General features: G+C 38.0%; 1 protein-coding gene across 1 annotated transcript in view; it reads right to left on the minus strand.

The window, feature by feature from the left end:
• The window catches only part of sorcs1 (sortilin-related VPS10 domain containing receptor 1), a gene marked incomplete at its 5' end in the record, with an annotated part of 119,648 nt that extends 106,064 nt beyond the window's left edge, over window positions 1–13,584 (minus strand). The window contains one exon of the mRNA XM_079463172.1: window positions 12,871–13,584. Within this exon, the coding sequence (XP_079319298.1) occupies window positions 12,871–13,584 (714 nt within the window). The remainder of the gene's footprint in view (window positions 1–12,870) is intronic.
• Window positions 13,585–13,825: the final 241 nt, after the last annotated feature.

Consider the following 13,825-nt stretch of genomic DNA (forward strand, 5'->3'; position numbering starts at 1 on the left):
TCTACCGCACCATGTGCCACGGCACCATCTGCTCAGACGGGAGAAGTACCTGGACTGGCACGCCTTCGCAGGATGCAGGTGCTGCCAACCCTGGCTTGGATTTCTCATGGATGTGCCAGCCAAGGCGCAGGGAGCATGAGTGCGTCAGGCAGTTGGAGGGGAGGACGCATCGCCCGTTTGCTTCAAACTGAGGTGTAGTGAGGGGCACAGGTGACCTTTTTAGAAGCACAGATGACAGATATGGATTTTTTAAATGACAGATATTGATCTCAATAGTGAGTGGTTGATGGCCGATATAAGGCTGATATACATTTGACGAATATATCTAATAAAGTGGAACCAAATTACACTTACTCTTCACAAAATTGACAAAACTTACATTGAAAAGAGATCAGGTGCATTTCCCATTCGGTTGTTGGTAGATTTTAGAAGGACAGATTCATGTTTGAGGTACTAAAAATAAATGTTAACTTCAATACGCAATATTATTTAAAGGGACTTGTGGTGAGGAAGTCAGGACGAGAGCCGTTTGGCTCAAAATAAGGTGCAAACCTCTCTCCTTGACAGTCCCAGACTATTTATCCAAACTAAACGGCTAAAATGTGTCATTAACATATGGCCGCTCTCCAAGTCATCATTTTTGTTCTTGTCAAAACCACTCTTATTAGGCAGACCCTCCAGCTTAGCTTTTTGATTTTCGAGTTCAATTTTACACTGGCATAACTTGATAGGTTTTGGGAGATTTACACATTTTTAAAATACTGTAAAAATAGTAAAGCATGGGCTCACTCAGCTTAAGAATCGTTTGGGCATCATTATTTCTGAGTTTGGTGCCCAAACTGGAAACTGGAAATTTCAGTAGGAAATATAACGTATAGCGTATTTGCTGCATATCTCTACACTAGAATGCTTCAGTTCCACATTGGAAACCAATGGACATGCGGATGGACTCGCTGCGTGTTGAATTAGCCACCAGAAACCTCCTGCTTTTTTCTGAACCTTTCTGAGCTTTTTTTATCGGTGCTGAATAACCACTCATTACACTTAAGTGATTTACATTATTAAAGCTGTAATCTTAACCTATTACTAGATATAAATCAGTTACTGAGCACGTACTGTGCAAAAAATCAAAGAAATGTAAAGTTACCTTGACCTCAAACAGTGAGCTTTTAAAAAATAAATTATATAATTGAACTCAACTAATTAAAGTAACTTGCAATTTTATGTTTCAAACAGAGATGGCGATAGAGAGGCTACAATTATGGATTGCAGCTTTTCACCCCCAAAGATTCTCTTATGATTTAATCATCCTTATGTAGTTCAAAACATCTCTATGACTCTCTCTTTTATGGGACACAAAAGGGAAATTGTCTAATTAGTTTTGTGTCCAAACAATGGAAGTCAATGGGGTTCAATGTTGTTTGGTTACCAACGTTCTTCAAAATATCTTCTGCATTTAAATTACATGAAAGTGTGTAAATTAACTTTAAACTATACCTTAAAGTTTTTAAGGTAGAAGAACACACCTGTTTAATTCTTCAATTTTGGTGCATACAATATTGAAAATGTTAAAAGTGGATGTCAGGAATTTCTACAAGGTTGTGTAAAATGTTCCTTTAAAGTACAGCTTAGCAAAAAAGCCTAGGGATGTTTAGATCCTACCAATAAAGTTATGGTTAAAGGAAAATGATAAGAAAGTTCCTGAAAACTTTTGCATGACTGGAAAAATCTGATTAAGAATATGACCTACCTTAAATTGAGGAACGCTACACAGAAGCCAATGTAACATAAGATGTTCTTTCTATTAACACGAGTGGAGAACTTATCGAGAATCGGTTAAAGGTTGCGTTTAGTTTCAGCACACGCTCGCATCTTGCGACAGGGAGATTTTAAGACCCAGGGCTGAGCACAAAGCATCGTCATGAGAAATTGACCTGTGTTCTTTCATTTGTCCATCTCGGTGCGTGTGAATAATAACCGAGTTTGTCTCTTTAGCCTGAATGGTTTCAGTCACCAGCCGAGCCTCAATGGCCGCTCATTCCGGTCTAATTTCTCCATCTATCGCGTACATCATTGTAAAATTATGCGAGTATCAAACAGACCACCTGGTTTAATAAATGATAAATGTGATGACTCAATTAATAATGCATTCCAGCAAGGCCGAGTTTGGTTGATTGACAGTTCTAAGGGACTTAAAAGGGAAGCACACGACACTCTCTGGAGCACAGCCACCAAAAAAATCTGTCTCGTCCAACTGTGACAGGGTAACGTAAAATCAAACAATAGCGTATTTAGCTCGGTAGAAGCTAACAGAGCTTCGGTTAGCCATACAACAACATATCGAGATAACTTTGTGATCAGGCCGAATTTTTCCTGACACTTTCAAAAGCGTCCCCTGTCTAACTATTCCTCACCATTTACTTGAACGGAAGTGACCCGACAGGCGTGAGGGTGAATTGGTTAGTCTTGATCCCATTGCTCAATCCGAACGGCTTGATGGTTAATGATCTGCGGCCTGTTGTGGTTAAGCCCTTAACCGATTCATCAGCCGTCCGCCTGCTCTTCCGTCGCTGCTTTACATATAAATTACAGAGCGGTGGAAAAAACAGGGCGGACAGTGCCATTTTTATTCCCCTGCTCCCTGATTTCATTTGCACAAACATTAAGGTTCGTGGAAATGAAAGCTGATGGGAAGGAAGATGGAGGATGAGAGGGACGGACACAATCATGAGGTGCCCTTCATCCGATACAGCCGCAGAGTCTTTAGAGTTTTACGAACAATATACATACAAGATAAAACATGTCAGATTCAATCTTGTAAATTGTAGATCACAGTCAAAAATGTAAAGAGAACGGAGAACAAATAGAGAACAATGGCTCAACCAATAGCATAAATTTGGGGCGGGTCCAAACAAAACAATTGAAACTTTTTGGCATTTACACACTTTACCTTTAAACTTAAAAGCCTCTTTTGAGTCCATATCAAAAACACATTCATGAGAGACGCTTCTGAACTCCGTCGTGAAATCGTTTAAATTGGAAATGTACTTGTACATTGGAAAGTGTATTGTTTAGAAATGACCAGAAAAGGAGATAATCTCTCGTAGCGGCCAAGCAATGACACGCCAGACGCTTGATCAAAGCCCCGGCTAAAAGGAACGCAATCTTTCGGCGCTCTTCAGAGACTTGAAATAAACATGTTTGGACACAGCAGATGCGGCAGGTGCCTCCAGATGTCTCCATCCATCTCCGGAGCTTCTTTTCAAAGACGTCTTTGGCAGATGGGCTCGGTCAAGTACTGGCGTGCGCCATACCCCAATCTTTTTTATTTTCTCAGTTTGCCCACACGACGTAAAGCGCTAGTCGCTTCTGCACGCTAATCACATTTACCTTCAAAATAAATGGGAAAGTAGGCAGGGGAGGGCTGTTCTGAGGAAACTCTAGAATCAAGCGTCCTGTAAATGAACTGCGCGTTGCTTTTTTGCAAAAAAAAATCTACGATATTCAAAGGAAGTTTTTTCAACATGATTTATTTAATACATGAATCCACACCTGCCTTTCAAATGCTTTCACGGTGAGAGGGCACAACAGCTGTTTGATGTTGCCTAGCTTCCATGAACCTTTCTTTTTCCCTCATAAAAACTCATTCTATACCAATTTTGCTTGATAACTGCCGTTCCTCTGACATGAATACCAAAACTAATGTTAAAGCAATAGTTTGAAAAAAATATATATTCTGTCATCATTTATTCACCCTCAAAACCTGTATACACTATATTCCTTTTTTGTGGAACACAAAAGAAGATATTTTGAGAAATGTTTCATATATCATCCTATAAACAGGTTTGGCTGAGATGCTGTTCGACTGTGTGTTAATTTTGCCACTTACATTTCAGGATGCAGTGCGAGCAGTTCCTTTCCTTCCCTGATTAAAAATGTCCACTAAGCTAAATCTAGCTCAAAAACAGGTTCCAGCGCTGGACTTTCAATTCATTCGGGCCTTTGCATCAACGTCTCAAACCATTTCCCAGTTGTGTTTGGTTGTCAGCCAGTTTAAAGTGCGCGAGTAGGTTTGGCCTGTATGGTGGCAGCGGCTGTATTGAGGTGCTGCATGTTTAATAGCATCTAGAGGGAATGTCAATTACACGTGTAAGATTGATTTGGCTTTTTTTGTGCTCACCACAGAGACCTAGCATGAATCCCTCAGCCTGTACCACAAATCTTATTTCAGGTGGTGACACAGGCATGCAAACAGGCTTAAACACATCCACCATGCACCAAGACCAACATTTATTCTCTATATACATTATTTCCTTCCTTCCTTGAAATTTTCCTTCTGTTTCCTTCATACGCTTTCCTTCTTGCATACTGTTGCCACTCTTTCTTTCCTACTGTTACCTTCATACTATTTCTCTTTCCTGATTTCTTTCTTTCACTCTTTTCTTCATTCATTCCTTTTCTTTCCTTCATACTCTTTCTTTCTTCCTTCATTTCCTTCTTACGGTAATTCCTTTCTTTCCTTTCTTCACTTCTCTCTATCTTTCTACAGACATTGATACACAAATGGTGTTGTATGATCCGTCTTCAGACGATTTTCAACAAACAACAAAAATCCATTGAATGAGGAATCAATATCTTTGGACTAGAATTTGACATAGATACTTAAACTATATATAATACAGCATGTGTTTCTATAGCAACCCCAGAACACCCAAGCAAGCACATACCAATGAACTTAAAACCACTCAGGACTGAGGAACAATTCGCATTACCATGGTAAACCTGTGGTTACTGTGGTTATAGTAAATTTGTGATAACTAGGCTATACTACAAATACAAGAAAAAACTGGTTACTTTAGTAAAACCATGGTTCATTTTCATAACGGATGCCCAGGCCACCACCCAAGACACCGTGGTTGCAAGAACATCAAAAGACGTCCTAATATAGTTAGTTGTATATTAAATGTTTAAATAAATAAAATATTTAATGTCATTTTATGAGTCTGGGTCCAATGTCAGTTATTTAAGCATTTCAGTCACATCTTTCGGATTTACAGTCAGGAGTTATTCATCACCACATTTTTCATATTCAACACTTTATTAGCATTAACTTTCCACATAGTCTGACTAGAATGACAACACAGACATCAATGACACTAAAACGCTGTGGTCTCAAGAGCAGAAGTAATAATCTTTAAGTAAAAATTAAAAAAAAAAGAAGTAAAAATCACAGAAAGGACAATTGTGGCTTTATTTAGATGTTGTAATCTCAGCAGATTAGTGCTGCGCTACACAAATTTAGTCACAATATCTCCCGCCGTGCGATGGCAAAGTCGCACAATTATCTCAATCTGTCATCTCCTTTACTGCAAAAAAATCACATCCTTTTCCAATCCTATTTCAGAGAGTTGATTCAATTTACCAATCTGCCAAAGATATGCATGCAAAAGCCCACGGTCAGCCCCACTGCATTCTGGGAAATTGAAAGCCCTGACCAGCTACCAAACCATTGCCCTGTAAACAGTAGCTGCTACGGCTGCCTGCCGTGCATTCAAGGGGATGTCATTCTGGGTTTTTTTTCTCTTAACTTATTAGTCTGGTTTTCCAACTCTCTTTTTCTTTCTGTCTCAGTTAAGTCTTGTTCAGTTAATTAACATTTTGATAAGAACACACTTTAACACCCACACTGAGCTGTCTTACTAAGAAACAGCAATGGTGGTTACATTTCCATTCATTGCCGATCCTTATTAGAAGATGCTAATGATCTCACACCCATGCAAAAGTGTCAGGTTCTGTTGGGCATTTTGTAAACATCCCACAACATGACATGATGATTACTTTCTAATATGAGACTCGATTGAATGCCACATATGGAACATATTGCTGCATGTTTCAACACTGCGGTAGATCACATCCATTCGTGCGAGCGATTTTATTAAAAATTTTATAAACCAAGGGTAATTGTGAGTGGAGCATGTGCGGGTGTTGTCATATGGGCCTTTATGAGTCATAAAGCAAAATGTGGTCGTGACTATTCGGAGCTTCTTTTGTTACCGTGGGTTTGACTAATAAACTTACATTGAACTGAAATCGAATCAAATATCTATGAAATATATTGCTTCAAGTGAACGAGAGACACTTCTGAAGCAGAAATGAAGTCACACTGACCTGAGAGAAAAGGCATGTCGTCTATTAAATAACACTGTTTTTCACACAGTAAGCATTTACATTGGAAATCAATGTTTTGTTTAAGGCTTTAATAAATCTGGAGCAATTATGAAAAACATTATCATAAAATCACTTTAGCTTTGAAATTGTTCTGTTTTATTTAGCCTAAAAAACACATAAAGTTGTAAAACTGTCATGACCACATTTGACGTTTTATTCAAAGCTTATTTTCATTTGGAAAAAAATATAATATTATTTGTATATACAGTATTTATCAATATTTATATTTGCATGACTTTATATTTTGTATAATAATACAATGTTTAATATTAACTTTAAATGAATTGAGAATCAACATTGAAAATATATGTGAATGTAAAAAAATGTTTTCACTTATTTATCTTTTGATTTGGGAGTTAAATATGGACATATTGTGATAAGATTCACGCATTAGAAGGGAAAAACGAATCCCCGCTAGACAACAAATTCAGAAATTTGAATGAGTATAGATGGTTTCATTGGATGCATGTGTCTGGTCCGAAGTTTACTTCGGTCCGGTTAGTGGCTAGTAACATAACAATTTATTTGAAATGTAATTTATATTGATTTGAATTTATATTCATAGTACATTGAATTTAGGTTGAAGGCCACATAACCTTTTTTTATGCTGTTGCCGCTATAATCCTCTACATACAGTATTTATCAATATTTATCATTATTTATTACCAATATAAAGTAATATAATTAAATATTAATTATTGAACAATTTTTATCTGTAGAACAGTAATGAGAAGCACTATTGAAAATGTACGTGAATTATAAAAAAGCTAAGCTAAGCTTTTATTTCATTTTTATTTACATTTACATGTATTCATTTACGTTTTTTTTTTTAGTTCAGGGAGAAATAAATCGATATGTCATTCAGGAGCAATAATACAATAGGTGCTTTGTATAACAAGGTTAATGTTAGCTTTGTATACAAATGTAATAACAAGGTAATTCATTTATGTCTCCTTTGATTTGGAAGTAAAATATGAACAGGACATATTTTCTCCCAATTCTAAAGAAAGCCAAGACGAAGCACAGCTGCACAACAAAATCTGCAAATTGAATTAGACTATTTGTGCCACCAAACGCCCACTATAGGATACAAAGAGAAGTGCAGTCTTACTCATTCAACCCATTTCAGTCCAGAAGATATTCCCTACAGAGAAAGCGAAAGCTACTATCCACATGCATGTAAAGACTATGGCCATTCATCATTGTTCAGCCTACACAAATTCAGCACAGCAAGAAACATTTTTATAACACCCCTTTGTTTAAACTTTTCTGTGAAATCAACACACAAGTGGCTTTCTTCTGGTTGTCTCTGCTAAGCTGGGACAGAAGAAAGCATTTTTAAGTTAAAACAATGAAATATGATCATCTTCGATCATTTAATTCCACCTACAACACAGAGGCTTGTATGCTGGTAGTAATATTATTTTTCTTTTAAAACATAATTGAAAAGAATAAAACGCTTCGTGATACCTCGAAAATAACAACAACGTGCGATTGTGGGAACGGGACTCAAATTGAGCAAGGGAGGGAGGTAAGAAAATCATTATAAATCGAGAGTGGGTGGACACTAAGTAAAATTTTGTGGGAGCCGGCGGGAGACCAAGATGAAACTCGCAGTAGCGGCATGAAAAAAGGAGTCCCACGCGGACCTCTAAAGTGAAATATTAAGTCTGTTTTCATCTCCGAAGAAGAAAGCAACAATTCACAGTATACAAGAGGATCCGGAGCAGCCGTCTGCGTCTGACTGTAGTCCATTTTATTGTGAGATTCTTCCTGGTTTATAAAATCTCTTGCACGAATGACCTTGATCTCCTTACAAATGAAGCGACCATTATTCATAGAGTGAATTGAGAGAGAGAGAGAGAGAGAGAGAGAGAGAGACCAAACTTGCAAAGAATGGAAGATAAATAGTTAAGTCTGCCAGAGAGACATGCAACAGGTGGATGAGGATGTGTGAAGATTACTGAAGCATTGATATTCTCGGAATCTGATTGGTCAAAAGGTGTTTGTAAGATAGTGTTCGGTTAAGATCATCAGGAAACTGCATTCAAATCCCTTCAGTTTCAATGAACGCTATAGTGCTTCTTAAGCTGTCCTCAACCACCCCCAAAAATAAAAATAAAATAATACAAAATAAATTGATTGAAAGCAAAATGAACAATAAGATTCAGATGTCCAATACAAATAGCTTTCATGCTGCTATAGACTGCCAGTGAAGCACAGCGTCTGGGTGGCACCCAAAATGATGTGTTTAGAGCCTCTTGTCCAATGAACATTGATTTTTGCTCCATTAAAATCAATGGAACAAGTAAATGCCATAGACGACCACTCAAGCACAGCTTCAATACAACTCCATGGGCAATGAGTCCCTAGAATGCAACGGCGGATTAAAGCAGATTACAAACCCAGCAACTGTGCTGTGTAGTATTTGTATTTAAAAGATCATGCATTATTTGAGAGGTGGAGCTAATAATTACATTTGTATGAACGATTTACTTTTTTGGTCTACATTTAGAAAAATTTTCACCTGTGAACCATTTATAATTGAAACAAAACGTAAAAAATATTTTTTGTTCTTTTTATTTTTGTTCTTAAAATCTAGCATAGCCATGTGTGCCGCTTCTAACTATTGCATCTTTCTATGAATAAAAAGTGACCTTGAATAGTTGGGATGCAGTTTAACCGGAGAGTTATTTGTTTCAACAGTCGTGTCCTGTCAGATGTCTGAAGAAAACAAATTCAAATTATACTGGGAGTAAATGTATTTGGTGGCTGTTTTTGTCTAGCCAACGCATTTTTCAGTGATATTTATCTTCATTTGCATTGCTTGCCAAATACTTTGTGGCGGAGCTACCATTCATATCAGATAAATAAAAATTGTTGCCCTTCAACTGTCCACCCACAGCCCTTTGCATTGGATATTCTTCTTAGAAGTGCTTTTTTCCTTCAGAAATGTTAAAATAATAGCTTTTTGAGTTGAACGTCTAAAAATTGTACATTTGTGTATTTGTTTGAAGTTAAGATGACAGTGTTGCGTGGGAATACATTAGTGCCGGCATTACTGTTGTTTATTATTATTTAGTTATTTAGACAGTTTGTGTGCCTTTCAAAAAAGAAAAAACCTTTATTGCTTTAGACAAAAACACAACAGCTTCATTTTTTACCTCAATAACATCAAGGTTTTAAATTAATGAATCGTAATTGAAAATTAAGATTTTTGTGAGGCACTATTCTTTGATAAAATGAAAAACTTAAAATTAACAACTAACTAATTTAAATTAAACAAATAGTGAGAATAGTTAGATAATGAATAGAAAATGATCTCAATCTTTTCAGTTTCATGTCTTCCAATGACAGATATATTTGGCTTTGTTTACTTAGTTATAATTTTTTTTACTTATAGACATATACATACGCAGTATATAAACACCAACCTGATCTGCAGAAATTCGTAAGTATATTACAAGGTGGCTAATGTCTTCCAATGGTTAGGCCTGGTTTCCCTCCGAGGTTTTTTTTCTCCTCCAATGGAGTTTTGGGTTCCTCGCCACCGTTTGCATACTGTTTTGCACTGTTTTGCCTGGCCGGGGGGGCTGCTAGAATTTGGTAGTCTTATTTAATTAACACTGCATATAGGAATTTATTGTGTGTCTGATATTTGACCTGTGTTTTGAATTCCATAACCTTTTATGTTTTACTTATAGTCATTTTTTCTTGTACAGCTGCTTTGTAACAATGAAAATTGTAAAAAGCGCTATATAAATAAAGCTGACTTGACTTGACTTGACTAATACGTATGAATTCGTCTGACGTTTATCATACAAATACGTATTATTGGAAAAACAGCAAACGGACAATTTGGGACCAACACAGACAAAACTTATGGATATTTATATAAACAAACAAGGTGGTGAAGAAACTTTCCCCTGAGGAAACGAAGTCTCACACAGCTGAATTGACATGGGGTGAAGGCATTATCATCAGAAAACATTAAGTTGTAGAATTTTTATTTTAAAATTAACAAATCCTTGAATTACTCTGTTTGTTACTTTCATTTTGACAAAAGGGAGAATTTGTCCACTCCATAGATGTGGTAACAATCCTACACAAAAAAGTGAGAACTTGAAACAACATGACGATTAATGGAACACATCTTGCAGCTCAGGCTTGGATTAAAAAGGCAGAGGTTGACAGTACAATATGTTTTAACCGTCCAATTAATTGCATTTTAAAAGTCTGTTGGCAACAAAGTGTTATAAGATTAGACATATTCCTCTTCCCTCTTACATGTGCTGTGCTAAAGGAAGCCAGAAATAGACTTTTGCGAGTTAGCAACATTAGCGCGAGACTGTGACATATAAGACAACTGGTGCTGGTTGCATATTTTACAGGGATCTTGGGAACTTTGTGACTAACTTCTCCCTAATTGGCAAGAAAAATGTTTGATTCTCTCCTTCTGTTGGCTGACAGAAACATCTTGAGGCAAAATAATCCCCCCCAGTGCCCCCGACTGATCCACAAGAGACACTTTTTTAACATCGTGACGTCATATGTCGGTTTCGAGTTTCCCAGAAATTTTCACAGTTGTAGCCTATATTAAATGTCAGCAGTTGAATGATCTGAGTACGTCGTAGATTGTACATTGATTTATCCATTGAGAGTTCTAAAGACTTTGGAAAAGCCCTGAAGGTGGTCTGGGAACAGGTTTATAAAACTTTGGGTTTTAATTCAATAATAAAATACATTATATTACTTAAAGGAACAGTTCACCCACAAATAAAAATGGTCATCATTTACCTCAAGTTGTTCCAAATCTGTATCAATGTCTTTGTTCAGATGAACATTCGGAGGAATGCTTTAAACCAAACAGTTCTTGGTCACCAATGACATTAGTAAGAAAACATTTCTTAGTTCTGTTGAACACAAAATAAGAAGTTTTTTGAAGAATGTAGGAAAGCAAACAGACTACCATTGTATTTTAAACTATGATGTTGCTGTTACAAGCATTCTTGCAAAAATCTTTCTGTGTTCATGAGATCAAAGAAGTTTATACAGATAAGAAACAACTCCAGAGAAATAATGACAGAATTTCTATTTTTGAGCGAACCATCCCTTTGATTGTATAGATAATGATAATTATGTCCACATAAAACAAATATAAATATTTTCTATATTATTAAAAGTATACCATATTATACCATTAAAATCGGCCTGACACAGCAGCATTAGCTCAACCAATGGCATAAGTTCATGGGGCGGGGTCATCTGTCTGTCCAATCAAAGACAGACTGGGGAACGTTTGAAAACACACTCAATAAGGTTTGTTGATACTATAGAAATTAAACACAATACAAAATAAGTTCTTTCTATATTGGGGCTCACTGATCAGTTTCAGACAAAAATAAAATTATTCTGCATCATATTCATAAAATCTAGTTTCATCAAAAAAATGAGAGAAAAACAAGCATCAAATCATTTCATTATTTATAACTGTACTATGCCTAAGAAAAGAAAGTTCTTGGCTCACTCAATTATGCATTTTACTACAATGACACTGAATATGTAATGTAATGATTCTTTTTACTATTATTAAGCTTCCCCATGCCTCTTTGTTAGGGAAAAAGCCCATATAAGTATATTGAATCTACAGAATTTGTTATTCATACTGCAAAATACAGAAAATTCAATTATAAGATATGATAACGCCAGCATGATTTTCAGCTCTGGACCAAATGACTGCTGTCTTCTAGTGGTATATACTGAAGTTTACTCTCCAGGGTTTTTTCTATTTTCTCTCTCTGCATAGGCTACGTCCGAAAAGTTTTCTGTTTGACAGTCATCTCACAAATAAATGTGCCGTGTTAGTGAGCACTGTGTTTAAATTAGAAAATGCCCTCAGATTTTACCTGCAGGCATGAAAACAGCTGCTCTGACAGTTGAGGGAGAAAACATAATGGGGGTAAAAAATTACATCTGATATTTGGCCAAAATGGTAGTACCGGTTGTTGATATGTGACATATTACAATGTGCAAGACTGTTAGCAAAGCAGGAGAGTAAAGATATATTGCACACCAGTTTAGGAAAGCAATAAATTACACAACTATCAATGGGCCAATATATAAGAGGAGAATGCACACGGTGAGACTACATTTAAGATCTGCCACACATTTAAGCATTAATAATGCACTTTGTTTTATTTTAAATTCTCTGAAAATCTCCTCAAACACAAGATCTGCTACACCTATGAAAAATATATCAAAGTCGATGTGTTACATTGAAATACGCAGTTGGTGAGTCAACATCACCAAAAACAACAGTTCAAACTATTGTGCAGCCCTCCAAAAACACCGTGCTGAAGTGTCCGTTCGCAAGTGTTTGTCAAACAACACACAACAGCCAGTTTACAACTACAAAACGACCGTGAAATGCATATGAAGCAAGCACTTCATCAACAATGGACATCTGTTCGTCTCTGGTCTGCGCCCAAAGACACGCGCACACAGGACGCGCTCTCACCGCGCACACAGTAATGTCACACACACTTTCAGACGCACATTCAATGAGATCAGAGTATGTAGATGGTTCAATAATGTTCTCTCAACGGGGGCTTTAAAAGACTAACTGCGTGTTTTTTCACTTACGCTGCTGTTTTGACCGGACCAGTGCACCATGGCTTGGTTGTGTGCGGAATCCCCCGTCAATGCGAAGGTAGAGCTGGTAAGTTTTAGCTCCTCTTGCCGCGATGTGGCCGCTCTCCTGTCTTCCCTGTTCCAACTCAACTCAGAGCGCGGGACTCTGCGCGCAGCCCGCACGAAACCGTTCCCAAAAACCCGCGCCCCGGGTGACATAACGGGTCCCCTTGCGCCTCTGCGCACTCTGCGCCTGAGATCAACAGGGACCGAACCTGTGCGGACGTCCTGTAAACCTACTCGTTCGGGGTTTGGAACTTTGCCATGACTGTCCGTGGACCACTGTTTACCGTGGGGTGGCATTTTGCCTACTACCGCCTTATTTGAGTGAAGGTCAGTATTCCGTTTGCGCACGTAGTGAGCGCATTTCTCGCCATCGGCAGCGCAGTCGCTGGGGGTTGCTATCTGCCCGGTTTCAGCACCAGGCGAATTAGACAGCGCCGTTGACCCGTCTTCATTATTGTCAAAAACTTTACCCACAAACCCTGTTGCGGAAGAAACGCCACCATCCATCGTCACCAGTAATTCCCGACCGCTCCACTTATCAAACAGCTGACACGAGCTGCAAGTTATCGCCGTTCTGATCCTCGGAACCCAAACGAGCAACAGTACCAGGGCGCAGAAAGCGCTGACATTAACCCGGGGATTTCTGCGTCCTCTCTCCATCGCTGATAAGACCAGTGTGCAGTCCGCCTGTCCTCTAGGTACGGATGGAAAGATGTCCTTATACAAATCGCAGCGCAACGAATCGCCCCAGAGTTCAGATGTGGAAAAAGTGCGATTCAGCGAAGCGCTCCAAGTTGAAGGATTTCATCAAATGAAGCTCTCCACGCGCGGAGGGGAGGAGCTCGGGGGATCGGAGAGGAGAGCAAGACCACGAAAAAGCGATTCTTTGCACAGCACCAAC

The sequence above is a fragment of the Barbatula barbatula genome, assembly GCF_947034865.1.
Source record: "Barbatula barbatula genome assembly, chromosome: 8".
Lineage (NCBI taxonomy): Eukaryota > Metazoa > Chordata > Actinopteri > Cypriniformes > Nemacheilidae > Barbatula > Barbatula barbatula.